The sequence below is a fragment of the Hylobates moloch genome, unplaced genomic scaffold, assembly GCF_009828535.3.
Source record: "Hylobates moloch isolate HMO894 unplaced genomic scaffold, HMol_V3 SCAFFOLD_1, whole genome shotgun sequence".
Lineage (NCBI taxonomy): Eukaryota > Metazoa > Chordata > Mammalia > Primates > Hylobatidae > Hylobates > Hylobates moloch.
This window is the reverse complement of record NW_026652276.1, coordinates 63215987-63231586: the sequence shown is the minus strand read 5'-3', so window position 1 is coordinate 63231586 and position 15600 is coordinate 63215987. Positions and strand designations below refer to the sequence as shown.

At 34.9% G+C, this 15600-nt stretch overlaps 1 protein-coding gene across 5 annotated transcripts in view; it reads right to left on the bottom strand.

The window, feature by feature from the left end:
* Nucleotides 1–15600, bottom strand: part of SESTD1 (SEC14 and spectrin domain containing 1) — a 151453-nt gene that overhangs the window by 50536 nt on the left and 85317 nt on the right. For all 5 annotated transcript variants that reach the window (XM_058440648.1, XM_032755261.2, XM_058440654.1 and 2 more), the window contains one exon: nt 14487–14600. In XM_058440648.1, the coding sequence (XP_058296631.1) occupies nt 14487–14600 (114 nt within the window). The remainder of the gene's footprint in view (nt 1–14486; nt 14601–15600) is intronic.

Genomic DNA, 15600 nt, shown 5'->3' with positions numbered 1-15600 from the left:
ATATATAATATATATTTTATATATAATATATATTTTATACCCATACCAGTACAGAACCCAGAAATAAATCCAAACACTTACAGACAGATGTCCTTTATATTAAACTTAATTTTTAATAATGTGTTATTGATTCACTTAACAATCATTTTTTAGTGGAGCTAAATTTATTTATTAGAAGACGTGTGTTTTAGTGTTGGGAATATGAGGATGAATAAGACATTTTTCTGGCAAAGAAATTAGATTTTCATTTGTTTCTTTGCAATATTTCTCTGCAATATTCCAGAGAAGGTTGTGTAATGCACAAGATGTAGAATAAAGTTTTCTGCTTTGTTCTAAAGCCTTTGTTGAAAATACTCTAAATGTCATTGCTGCTTTTGTCACAACAGTATAGAGGGCCAAAGGCTTTACTAAATACCGCAAATGATTTCCAAACCCTTTTACTAGGGAAAAAACATCGTTATTTTACAATTGAAAACATACAAAACTAGAAGCCATTCATTCCAGGTTTGTGCCCTAGTTCTGCCACAAATTCACTAACTTTGTAGAAGACAATCTAAAGGAATTCACCACTCCAAGCTTATTCCCCAATCTTTTGAAGAAGCCACCTTCATTAAATTATCTATGATGTTTCTTTAAGCTCTAAAAGGACATAATTCTAATGAGTTGTTATCTGATACATTTAATTTGGGCCATTCTCTCTCTTATATTACCTATCTTGTCCAATGAAGAGCTCTTGTCACTTTTCTATCCACACTGGTTAGCCTTACCATATGTATTCCTTTCTACTTTTATAGTTCCTAAATGCACCAAAATCATTGATAAACATGTTTCAAGTTTAATGAGCCACACCGAAATTTTCCAGTTAACAGTTACATATAACAGAAATTTATTTCTATGTAATTCTCTTAAAAGCTCTTTTTCCTAAAATCAACTTAAATGTAAACAGTACAGATTCACCTTCTTTTATGACATAACACATATTTAAGAGTATATTATCCTTTAATCAAAATAATTTTTTTAAAAAATTGACCAAGATTACTGCTATTATGTTTTTACCTATGCAAAAGAGTTTTAAATAAGGGAAGGACACAATTATGGAGAGCTACAGAAAACTCATTTTCTCCATTATTATAAAACATTTTATACAATCCATATTCTTATAAAATTCACTGGTGGCTATTAAAAGTTAAAACAGTAGCCCAGCCATGTAGACATACAGAATTGTATCAACACCAAAGGTATCTCAAAGTTAAATACCGTATGTGGGGGAAAAGCAACAGTTTGAACAATCGGCAGACACACAATCACAATAATTTCCAATTGACAACTTACAGAACTATCTACTGTGATGAAACATCTCAGTTTCCACTGCAATAATCTCATTTTTGTTTAAGAGGGTGAAGGTGAGGAGAAAGGGCAGAGTAGGCTGGCTAAAGAGCAATAAATGTTTCCATTTTACTAGAAACATTCTTTTAGAAAAAGAATGAAGGGAAAAGACATTTAAGAGTGTGCAATAGTAGGAAACACCTCATTCTATGCATACGCTTTTTGCCTAACAATCACCTTTATAAAGTGGGTCAGGATCAGCATGTGTAAGAGGAAAGAGAATCCCTCCTTCCACTGCAATGCAAAAATACACTCTGTTTACAAAGGTGAAAAACTGTCCACCTGCTTTTGGAAAATTACACCACTTACCAGGATACAACATATAAATAACAGACAACTGCTTCCCAGAGGACAAACCAAGTTTGAATAAACAGACAATTCAACTCCACTCTAATGATGGCAAACATCACAGAAGGGTGTGATTTCACTGCTGTGAATTTGCTTGTGAAGAGCAAATTCAAATGTGCAAGCAAAAGTAAGAAACCATTTGCAGGGCGGGATTTAGGCCTGAAGTAGAACTGGAATGCTGAAAAAGGAAAACTGTAGAGATCTCTAGATATTTGAAAAGCAAAAACTCAACATGCAGAAAACAGAGAAAACTGACACATTTCAGGGTAATGCAACAAAACAAGATTAGGAATCCCAGACTAGGTGATTTTCTATAAATTGTTTCATTATAGCTTTTTAAATTACAAAATACTGGTAGGGCTTCCTATATTCCTTTCTGTTACAGCCCTTGAAGAGACCACTAAATTTTCATAGATAGCAAACCTATATGAAAGTTTAAATACAAAGCAATGCAAATCAAAGGATCAGTTTTATCTTATGGGAAATGTTCTATTACCTGGCAAAGAAGAAAAAAACAAAGAAAGAAACATAATGAAAAAAAAATTTTTTTGAGAGTTTTGCTCTTGTCACCCAGACTGGAGTGCAATAGCACGATCTCAGCTCACTGCAACCTCCAACTCCCAGGTTCAAGCAATTCTCCTGCCTCAGCCTCCCAAGCAGCTGGGATTACAGGTGCCCACCATCACGCCGAGCTACTTTTTCTATTTTTTTAGTAAAGATGAGGTCTCACCATTTTGACCAGGCTGGTCTTGAACTCCTGACTTCAGGTGATCCACCTGCCTCAGCCTCCCCAAGTGCTGGGATTACAGGCGTGAGCCACTGTGCCCAGCCCATAATCAAATTTTTTTAAAGTCCAGCCTCAGAGAGTAATCATCAACTAAAAGTAAGAACAAAATTAGAAAAGATTCCCCTCAAAATCATATTAAGATCACATGTATTATGTATAATTCATTTTCATCCTATGATTCTAAATATGAAAATGAAGAAACAATGACACAATTGCTGAAAATTCTAAAGAAATATTTTCTAAAGCTACAAAAAAAGCTTTGAAAATCTTCAGTGAAGTGATTAATGAGTAAGAAATAACACTGTGAATTAGAGCACAAATATTTAAAATACAAAATGGCACAAATATATATAATTATATTAGATTATATTAATTTAAAAATTATATGGTTAATTCTTTATTATCTTCTGCAAAACCTTCTTTCAAATATTTATTGACATTGTCACCTGTTCTAATTTAGTGACCAATTGATAGAAACATCATACTCTAACCTAAAGACAAACCTTCTTTAAAAATCAAACAATTCATTGCCTGTGAAGAAGATGGAACCACAAACTCAACATTTTCATTTCTCAGAAAATATTTAAAAGAGTAACTTTTCCAAAAGTATCCAGCATTTCTTTAGACTAGCCTATCGTGACTCTCTAAATCACTATTTCCCAGTTATGAAAATCTCATACTCTCTCCATATCATTCTACTTTTTTTTGCAGAACATAATGAAGTAGTATATATAATAAGCTCATTTTAATTTTTTTAAAAAGGATTTTCTTAATTATTAGTATTACAAAATACTAAATTAAAGCAAACTTCACAATAACACACCTTAAACAATTTTTTTTTTTAGAGACAGGGTCTCTCTCTGGCACCTAGGCTTAAGGGCCACTGCACCTTGACTCTTTGGCTCAAGTGATCCTCCCTTCTCAGCCTTCCTAGTAACTAGGAATACAGGTGTGCACCACCATACCTAGCTATTTTGTTTTTAATTTTTTTGCAGAGAAGGGTTCTCATTATGTTGCCCAGGCTGGTTCCAAACTCCTGGGCTCAAGTAATCCTGCCATCTCAGCCTCCCAAAGTGTTGGGATTACAGGTGTGGGCCATTGCTCCTGGCCTTAAATAACATATTATACCAAGATAAAAATGTAAGACCAATTTGTATTTTTCCCACCTAACAAATGACATTAAGGATCTTCAGTTAATTTAGAAACAGTTATGTAAAATACAATGATTCATCACAAATCATTTATAAAGTTACCTTTCATGTTGAATTTTAAGATTACATATACATCACAATCAAAATGGTATTATGTTGGGAGGCCGAGGCGAGCGGATCACGAGGTCAAGAGATCAAGACCATCTTGGCCAACATGGTGAAACCCTGTCTCTACTAAAAATACAAAAATTTGCTGGGCATGGTGGCACACACCTGTAGTCCCAGCTACTCAGGAAGCTGAGGCAGGAGAATCGCTTGAACCCAGGAGGTGGAGGTTGCAGTGAGCCGAGATCACACCACTGCATTCCAGCCTGGCAACAGAGAGAAACTCTGTCTCAAAAAAAAAAAAAAGGTATTATGCCATCAAAAATAGAGAGGAAAAGCTATTTTCATGACCTGATATTTGAAATTTTAACTTTTATACTTTTAAAAAACCTAGCTGGCTTGTTTTTTTAATTTTCGTATTTCTTTTTAAGTAACTATATATGAGAAAAAGTTTGCAGTCCTGGACTGGTAGATAACTCTTTGAATGTGTAGTCTTTTATTCTCCAAAAATGAAGAACCAAATTTGATTTCATCACACTGCATACTATGTTTTTTACCATTATTTTTAGAGTACTAAAGACATCTTGATAAGCTACATAACAATTTTATGAAACGAATACAATTTACACATTTAGTAATAATTGTCTTGAGGTAAATTTATAGGATTACCATCCTTATTCTCCTTAAGCTGTCATATATCAATTATCAGTGACTCTTATGGTTTTTCACCAGTGGTTTATTTGAAATTGTTTAATAGAGAAAGCCACCAAACGGATTATGATTTCCAGCTGAGTGATAAATCTGAGCAACTGACAAATCTCCCAAACTAGTCAACTAATATCTGAAAGTTTTCAAATTAATATATTTTAAGTAAAAAAAAAAAACATATTTTTTAAAAGATAGTATTAAAAATATGATTCCTCCATTAAGGATATAAATCCTCTGGAACAATTTAGAAAATGATGTAGGAAAATGCTAAATAATGTTGCTCTCAGCTTGGAATACAAAGTTTAAAGAGAGACTGATACTTAGTTTGATACTAAAATATCAAACTTCAAGAAACAGCTTATATTATCTTGCAGTGATCAATGCAGTATGTCACTGATATCCAAAATCAAGTTTTACAAAATATCCTCCTACAAAAAATAAAATTCATCTATCAGAAAAACTACCTAAATCTCAGAAACAGGCGTTTTTTTCATGCACTGGTGGGTTTGTATCTTTGATTGACTCTCTATAGACTGATCAGTAGGTATTAAGCTCTGTAGGAGTAGAAGTTAACTTGTAGATTCTGTTTAGAATAAAGGCAAATAGGCTGGGCACGGTGGCTCACGTCTGTAATCCTAGCACTTTGGGAGGCCGAGGTGGGTGGATCACAAGGTAGGAGTTTGAGATCAGCCTGGCCAACATGGTGAAACCTCATCTCTAGTAGAAAAAAAAAAAAAAAATTAGCTGGGCATGGTGGTGCATGCCTGTAATCTCAGCTACTCGGGAGGCTGAGGCAGGAGAATCGCTTGAACCTGGGAGGCAGAGGTTGAGCCAAGATTGCACCACTGCACTACAGCCTGGGCAACAGAGCAAGACTCCATCTCAAAAAAAAAAAAAGAATAAAGGCAAATAATTGTTGTCTAACGAGATTGATATATTTCCGTCCAGTGGAATAAGAGACAACCTCAAAGTTTACAACTTATGGATCTATAGAACAATAATTAGTTTTGTATCTAATTTGGTTGGCAATCTTTTCCTATAAAAACCCTGAATTCCTCAAATGCTTTTTGAACCACAGCTTACAAATTCCTGGTAACCTCATTTATCAATGAATTGAATAATGTATTTGACTTATGCTCATTTTATATTTGCATCAGAGTCATGATTTCACCTTTAGGAAAATGACACTTTAACATAAGCTTTATCAGTTTAAGAATGTGGAGTGGACGAAATTCTGACTTTCATCAACTATTTTCAAATAGCCATCTCCATGAACATTCTAATATTTATGCATACCATTAAATTTATGAAGAAAAAGGTTACTGGTTGCGTTCAAAGTAGTATCATTTTACTAAGCAGAAATCTAAATTTCAAATCTATCCTCACATTACCAAAGAAATCTGAAATCTAATAATCAGCATAAAGGGAACAAGAATTAAAAAAAAAAAACTGTAAAAAAGAAGGAAAAAAAAGATCACTACCCTGCACAAGCATTTCAAACTTTTGCTAAGTCCTTTCAAAGGCAATGCAAAACATAAAGTTTTAAAAATAATAAAGCCCTACATAAATATTACTTTTCCCCTTCATTTTATATATGCTAGAGAAGTTAAGACAAGACAAATTAAATGACTAAAGCACAATATTGTATTAACTAGCACATATCATGGTTCAACAGGTTTGAAGAGAAAGGTATTTACCATATGGTCTTCAATAAAACATTTGTGCAGGTTTTCTTTAATCTCAAATTTTAACTTGCAGAAAGATTAAAAACTTGTTTCTCCTTTACTCTCATTATTCCTTCTGTAACTATAATACTTATCCTTTCCTAGTAAAACATTCCCTAAAAACCTACCACTGAAACTTTCATTTTGTAGGCACTGAGATGTTTCATTATTATTTCACTATTGCTAAGAATGTGTGTGCAAGATCCAGAATGAAAATCTGCCTTTGTATGTATTTCTGCACTTAGTAAAGATTCATGTGTGTATATATGTTCATACACATACTATTTTGATGTGCATGTCTGCTTGTACCTGTTTGTTGAAGAATATTTTTCTCACTCAAGGAAAATAGGTTTCTATAAAAACTGGAAAGAATCAGAATAAATGGAGCCAGAGGTGTTCTTGAAAGAAGAGCATCATGGAAGTCTTTGGTCCTGGATCCTACAATTATGTATAGTCTCAAAAAAGAACATGATTAGATCCAGTATTAAGAGGTAAGAGAATAAAGCAATTTAGAATGGGTGCTGGTTAATACTAAATAAACAACACTTTAATGAGTGACAAAAAAAGAGAGTGGAGATCCTTTTAATAATTAATCTCTCCATTTGAGGACAAGATTAATGCCAGTATGACCTCAATTTTATCTTGTCATTAGATAGAATATAGACACTATCATCAAACCAGCAAAACCTATCATAGTCACCAGGTACAACACTGCTGAAGGATACGAAGTACTTGAATATAATATCTGAGTTCCTAAAAAGGAAAATGAACAGGTAGGTATCTATGTCAGAGATAGGAAGGATATACAGAGAAATATTAAGGTTAGCAATGAGAGATGAATATTCAATCGCTGATGAAAAATATTGGAGGAGTGAATAGGAAGGAAATTACCTAGAAGAAAAAATTTAGAAAGTATCATGGGCAAGAAGACAAGAAATCATGTGGGAACAAGGTGTCACCAAAATGACCACTGGGTGTATACTTGATGAGCATTGTGGACAGCTGGTAATAAATCTTTGTTGCAGATAATTTAATTTTATAAGGTAAAACATACATTTATGCTTACAGGATCACCACTACTATTAAAAAAGTTTTTAAAATATTTTTTTAAATATTTATACTAGATGTACAAACACAGGCTTAATTACAACAGCCTAAATTATCCAAAATAATACCAAGAAAAATAATTTGCAATTAAACAAGCATCTATGTTGGATTTAATTATATAGAGCTCTAAGTATCATTTAATAGATAGTGTTGAATTGTCCCCTTAAAGCCGGGTTTGCCTGGCAGCGTATTAACCAGCATTTGAAATTACTCTCACCTCATTAGGAAACTGGGCTTTTAATAAGTGCCTAGTGCTTACTTACTTGAGAAAATATCCTAGCTGAATCTCTTCAATGGCTAAGAAAACATATTGATATAAGAAGTTTTAATGCTTCTTGTTTTATCTATGACACCACATCAAGGTAGACAGAAATTCTGTCTTCTATTTTATCCTCCAAGATGCAGGGTATTTAGTCACTATTAATTTATGTAACATAAGACCCAACTACCAGAGCATCTCTGAGCAGATGCCTATTTAGTTTATGCAGGATGTGACAGGTGCCTCATAAAAGGGATCTTCTGTGGTACTGGGTGTTCACAGCTTTAGTTTCGGCTATTTGCCCCTGGTTCACTTTGCATTGTCTCAGAGCAACATTCTCTGCATGCCCCAGGCCATGAACTGCAGACCTCACTGGCTGGCTGAAGTCTTCACTCACCATGCTCCTGACTCTTGAAGCAACATTCAGACCTCCTGGCTTCAGCTTTTACTTTCTTCCCTCACTATGCTTTTGTCTCTTTTTGTTGGGGTGCAGTTTTCCAATCAACTACCAGGGCAACACCCTTCCTAATGTGATCCAGCAGTCTTGGTCATCTTCCCTTACATTACTGGCACACATCCTTCCACAGTCTACATAATAGTCAAGTCTACCAATGACAAAAGTTGAAGAGAAAAGTGGGAAAAAATTCTGGCTCCTACTTAGGATGTAGAAAGTTGGAAAGAGCATGGCTCCAACTCTAATATAACAATGACAAAAAAAATGCAAGTTAATCTGAAAAACCACAACTTTTCTGAAGCCACTGGAGAGCTAAATTCACAAGGAAACCAATTAACCTGGAATCTAAGGAAAGACCTGCATCTTCAAGAAGATGGAACTGGAGTACTTGCTTACCTGGGAAAAATGCCAGACCTGATGCCAGCCTGGTAGGAATTTAGGTTAAAATTTTTAATGAATCACTAAGGCCAAATGTGGGCTAGTGTGAAAGTACAGAACCCATGGGAAGTATAGACACAAGAAGAATTCATACTCACTTGGAGGCTGAATCTCTAGGGGAAAGATCTCTCTGCAGGAGTCATGAGAAAGACTGGAAATAAGAGGAATGAGAGATTTGAAAAAGCCTCTCTTGGAGCACAGGCCTGGGTGAGGGGAAGAGCAGCCACTAATGTAAAGGCATGAAGCACAGCCCAAAATCTTCAATGCTATCTCTCCTATGAAAAAAAAAAATCTTAGAGTGCTGCAGAAAGGACAGAAAATCCTGCTGACCTTAGAGGACAACTGATGTCCCACTACATAGAGGACAACTGAAGTCCCACCACAGGTGGAAGAAGGGAAAAGAAAAGACTATCACAGGGGAGGGAGTAGAGAAAGGAATATATTATAAACCCAAACTATCATAGGTTCCCAAAACTGGGGGAGGGGCAACATTACCCACTAGGCTGAGGGACAAAGAGCCTGCCTAAGATTGAGGCTGAATAAGAACAACAGAGAATGCCTCTCTAACAAATACTGAATAACAAGTAACAGCAGCCTATTGCTGAGGGTCAACTGTATACAGAAAGACTTTCTCTGAGGCACAGGTACAAAGAAAAGACCTAGAGCAGAGGGTAGAACAAATAATGAAAAAGCAAAATTCTCTGGCAAACCAGCCCCCCATCTTCAACACAAAGAAACTCTAGAGAAATTAGAAGCCTGTGGTGCACTGAGGAAAATAATAGCAACAACAAAATCCAAAGCCAACTCAATTCCTGGTTAGAACTCAACCCTTCTCTTATGCTATCAAAAGCCTAGAAAAAGGGCAAGATGAGCCCATGTGCAGGCACAAATACTACCTACACCTCAGTCTTTACTGTCCTAAACAAGATGTCTAACATTCAATAAAAAATAACAAGGCACACACAAAAAAAGGAAAGAAAATGACCCACTGTCAAGAAACAAAGCAAACAACGTAAGTGGAGTAAGACAGATGCAGATATAAGGACTATCAGATAGGAAATTTAAGATACTGATGCTATAGAGAATGAAAAATAACACAAGGACAGATGAGGAATTTCAGCAAAGAGATAGAAACTCTAAGGAAGAGTCAAATAGAAATGCTACAAATCAAAAGCATGGTAATTTTCAGTGGTCCCATCAACAAACTTAACACAACCAAGGAAACAAAGAGTGAACTTGAAAATGGATCAAGAGAAAATACCTAAACTGAAACACAAAGAGAAAGACACAGGGATAAAAATAAAACAGAAGACCAAAGAAAATGGTGAGAAAATTTCAAATATTGTATCATATATCCAAATGGAGGTTCCAGAGGAAACAGAAAAAGGGCAGAGAAAATATTTGAAAAGAGAATGTATAAGCATTTTCCAAAATTGATGACAGACATCAAACCAGATATCTAAGAAGTACAGAGAACACTAAGTGGAATAAATACCAAATAGAACACACAGAGATATAGCAAAATAAAACTGCTAAAAACCAAAATCAAAATGAAAATCTTGCAAGTGGCTAAAGGGGAAAAAAAGGCACATAACATACACAGAGGACCAAAGACATAAATAACAGCGGCCTTCTTTTCAGTGACCGTTACAATGAAAAGGAAAAGGCAATGAGACAGCACTTTTAATTTTATTTAATTTTTACTTTTTTTTCTTTTTTGAGGCAGGGTCTCACTCTGTTGCCCAGGCTGGAATGCAGTGGCATGATCTCGGCTCACTGCAACCTGTGCTTCCTGGGTTCAAGCAATTCTCCTGTCTCAGCCTCCCGAGTAGCTGGGACTACAGGCACATGCCACCACGCCCGGCTAATTTATGTATTTTTAGTAGATACGGGGTTTCACCATATTGGTCAGGCCAGTCTCAAACTTCTGACCCTCAGGTGATCCACTGCCTTGGCCTCCCAAAGTGCTGGGATTTCAAGAGCCACCGCACCCAGCGAGAAAGCACTTTTAAATACAGCTGACCCTTGAACAACTCAGGACTGAATTGCACAGGTCCACTTATAGGGGAGTTTTCTTCTGCCTCTGCTACCCCGAGACTGTAAGACCAATCCCTCCACTTCCTCTTCCTCCTCAGCCTCAAGACAATGAGAATGGAGACCTTTATGATGATCTACTTCTACTTAATAAATAGTAAATATATTTTCTCTTCCTTATGATTTTCTTAACATTTTTTCTCTAGCTTATTTTATTGTAAGAATACAATGTATAATCATATACAAAATTTGTGTTAATTGACTGTTTATGTTATTGGTAAGGCTTTTGGTCAATAGTAGGCTATTAGCATTTAAGTTCTTGGAAAGTCAAAAGTTAGACACAAATTTTCAACTGCACAGGAGGCTGCTGGCCCTAACCCCTGCATTGTTCACAGGTCAAAGGCATGATTAAAGTGCTGAAAGAAAAAAAAAAAAAAAACTTGAAAATAATTTTCAAAACTAAAATAGAAATACAGATTTTCTTTAGGCAAACAAAAAATGAGACAATTCAATGCCAACAGACCTGCACTGCAAGATATATTAAAAGTACTTTAGGCAGAAGGAATGTTAACATCAGACAAAAAGAAACGAAGAATGCCAGAAATGGCATAAATGAAAGTAAATATGAAATTAATTTAAAATTTTTAATTGCTGTAAAAGAAAACAGATTATCTGTAGCAAAAAAATGTAGCAATGTAGTGTTTGTTTATAGCACAGTAAAAGTGAAATGCATAATAATGGGATGGAAGTATTGGAGATATACTGTTTTAAGGTCCTTCTATTTCATGTGAAGTGGTATAATTGAACGTTAGACTCTGATTATTAAAGATGTATACAGTAAACAGTAAGGTAACCATTAAAATAATTAAGAGACATAAATTACAAGCCAATAATGGAGTAAGGTGTAATTATAAAAAATACTTAGTCCAAAGGCAGAAAAGAACAAAAAAACCCCATAAAATCTGGCAAGATGGTAGATTTTATAAACTATATCAATAATTGCATTAAATATAGTCTTACCCATGAAAAGACAGAGATTGTTAAACTGGATATGACAGCAAGATCCAACTATATGGTGTCTACAAAAAATTCATTTTAAATATAAAGAAATAAAAGCAAAAGAATGGAAAAGATACAACACACTAACACTAATCAACAGAATGCTGGAGTAGTTACATTAATATCAGACAATGTACACTTCAGAGCCAGATATAGTATCAGGAATAAAAAAGAACATTCAAAAATGATAAATTGGGCCCTACTCACCAAGAAGACATAGCTATCCTAAATCTTTATGCAATAAACAATAGAGCTTCAAAACACATGAAGCAAAAACTGACAAAAATAAAATAGAAATAGTTCCACATATAACAGTTGGAGGTTGCAATATTCCTCTTTTCAGTTATTAAAAAGAACAGGCAGACACAGTATTACCATGGATAGAGAAGACCTGAAAAACACTATGAATCATCTTGACAGTTACAGAACACTCCATCCAACAACAGAATACTTATTCTGGGAACTCACCAAGATAGAACATATAGTGTGTCACAAACCAAACCTTAAACTTAAAATGACTGAAGTCAGCCGGGCACGGTGCCTCATGCCTGTAATCCCAGCACTTTGGGAGGCCGAGGTGGGCAGATCACCTGAGGTTGGGAGTTTGAGACCAGCGTGACTAACGTGGAGAAACCCCGTCTCTACTAAAAATGCAAAATTAGCCGGGTGTGGTGGTGCATGCCTGTAATCTCAGCTACGTGGAAAGCTGAGGTAGGAGAATCTCTTGAACCTGGGAGGCGGAGGTTGCAGTGAGCCGAGGTCGCACCACTGCACTCCAGCCTGGGCAACAAGAGCGAAACTCCATCTCGAAAAAAAAAAAACAAAAACAAAAACCTGAAGTCATAAAATACATATTCTTGACCACAGCTCACAAACATTAACTCAAAATAGATCACAGATCTAAATTTAATGCGTAAAACTATACAACTTTTAGAAGAAAATATCAAGGACAATCTTTGTGACCTTGAGTAAGGCAAAGATTTCTCAGATTAGGACAACAAAAGTCTGATTCATAAAAGAAAACTTTCTCCACCTGTGAAATCAGAAGGCAAAAAAAAAAAAACTGAAAAAGTGGACTTCATCATAGTTAAAAAAAATTTCTTGAAAAATGTTAAGAGAATGACAAGGCAAACAATAGACTAGGAGGTAATATTTGTAAATTATGTTTCATAAATGACTTCTATACAAAATACATAAAAAACTCTCAAAATCCAGTAACAAAAAAGACCTTATTTTTTTTTAAATGGGTAAAAGGTTTAAACTGATACCATCTGTGATACTGTGATACAAGAAATATGCATTTGCTCTTTGTCTCCGCTTCCTGGCACAGAACTCCTGAAACCCTTGTAATTCCTAGGTGATAGGAGCATCCTTTATTACAGTATTTTGTCTCAGTCCCCAGTTATTGACACAAGAGTTATAAGATCCTTGGCATTTCTGGAGTGATGTGTTTTTTTGGATGTTAGTAAGATGAGTGGTGGCTGTGGGCCTCTAAACAGATTCAAGATGAAGGCTTGTCACCAAAAAGACCAAGGCATAATTTGAAACTTTCATGGCCACTCCTCTCCCTCCAGAGAAGGGAGAGAGGCTGGAGACTGAGTTAGTTAATCACTAATGTCCAGTGATTTGGAGAGTTTCTGGGTTGATAAACATGTCCACGGGCCAGGAGGGTGGTGCACCCCAACTCCCTAGGGTTAGAAGCTCCTGCGCTCTGGATCATTCTAGACCTTGCACTTTGTATATCACTTCATCTGGGTTGTTCATATAAAGCCAGTAAATGTTAATAAAGTGATTCCCTGAATTCTGTGAATCAATATAGCAAATTACTAAACCTGAGAAGGGGCTTGTGAGTACAGAAACAGTTTTCCTACCACCAGTCACGGGCTAGAAATGGAGAAGTTAACTATAGGAGCATATAGGGGAATTCTGCGTGTGATGAGACACTTCCTGATTTCTTGATTGTGGTTTTATATGTTTTGTCAGAACTCTCAGAACTATACACTAAAATGGATTAATTTCACTGCACATAAATTATAGCTTAATTTTTTTAAGTAAAGAATAAAGCCATGTATTTTTAAGAAATTTCAAGCCATCTCCTTTAAAAATAAACTAAGTTTTCTCAAATCTTTCTATCCAATATACATTAACGACCTTTTCTCCATACCAAAAATATACTGATACTGATCTCGGTAAAAATAAAAATGAGTGTATAGTATGGCAAGTTCCAAAATGAATCTTTATTATCTGACTGTAAGCATTCCAAGGGCCTACATTACACCAGGTTGGAGTTAGACTTTGTATTCTTCAAAGTTTCCACACTTTATTTAGACAATGTAAAGTCTGTTATTTATCAACTCTCCTACTGGGAAGTTGAGAATTAACAGGCGTGGAAGAAAGAATATGACAAACTGCTTAGATTTACATTCCATCGTAGTGCTTTTTTCTAACCTACAATAAGATGCACTATCACACAAGGAAAGTGAAAGAGAGAAATAAAAAGTCAGTAGGAAAGGATGGATAACTGTTCATGTATTAAAACTGGCCAGATACTAAAAAATAATTATGACATGTCATAGAAAATATAATTTCAACTCCAAAATGTCTAGGATTTTCTAGTATTTGTTAAATTTCCTCTCCATAATGCAATAAAAAAATTTAAATACAAAGGTTCTACTTATTCAAAGAAGTTAACAAAGAATGATACAATTGAAAATGGAAAACAAGAAAGCTTTCATGACCTTTAACAAAATATCATACTTCATTCAGCAAGTATCCAAATGCTGACCATAAACTAATTATTACTTAGGCACTAATTAAGCATTCCTTAAGCACTGCTTAGTAACCAATGCTGAACCATCAAAAATAATTTCAGTAAAATACTATTTTTAAAGATATAACGGACTTTAAAAAAAGAGATTACATTTACCTCAAAGCCAAGTCTATCCTTTTCCTTCCAAAAACAAAAATGTGTTACTTTCTTATCCCAGAATTCATCTGGCTTTACCACACAAACAAGGGATACCTCAGCTGGAACAACATTCTATAAAATACAGAAAAATAATTACAAATTACACATGTAAAATGAATAATTTACTAAATTTATAAATTACCAGACAGTCAAGATTAAGCTACGTAAGAGACTTTTGGAGAAGAATTAAAATAATAAAGAAGAAATTCTCTAGACTTCAAAACATACATGGCAATAAAGAAGAACTTGAAAGACAAGGTGATTCAGAAAATACTTCAAATAAAAAATGCAGCATAAATTGTACATGTGAATTACTTTTTGTTTTATTGAATCTGTGTACTAGGAATATGTTTAGCTTAAACTTAAGAGTTAATTTTTAGTTGAGAAATTATTAAATTTGATTTTTCTATAATATGAAAAATTTTTTCTAACACAATCATCTTGGAGAATTTCTTCAAAAGACATAAAGTCAATTTTCTCACTAAAATAAGTTTTTTATCAGTCATTATACAATGAGACCAAGATTTTACATGATTATTAACTTTAAGAGGAGGACAAAAAGCTAATCTTTGACGAATACAATTTCACATTTACTTGATATGGTTACTTATACTACCTAATGAACTGAAATGAACACTTATTGAATTAATAAATATTTCACATATATTTTATCAAGTCCTATAGAGTCTAACTTTAAAATGTATCTTAAATCCAACAAGTTCTACCACCTGCACTGTTAACAACCCCCAACTATCCAGCTTTCTGAAATACCGTCATTACAAGGCTCCTTGCTTGACTTTCTCTTGCACTCTGAATGAAATTCAAATCTCTTACCAAGACCTACAAGGCCCTTCAAGCTCAGGCCCGTTGGCCTCTCAGATCTCATCTTACACCTTCCCCTCCTAGCTCACTCCTCCACAATAACCATGCTGACCTCGCTGCTCCTGCAATATGAAAAGTCTGTTCTACTTCAGGTCTTTGTCCATGCTATTTCCTCTATCTGGAATGTCCTTTGCCTTATACCTAGGAGTGCTCCCTCAGTTTATTTAAGATTCTATTCAAATATTCCCTC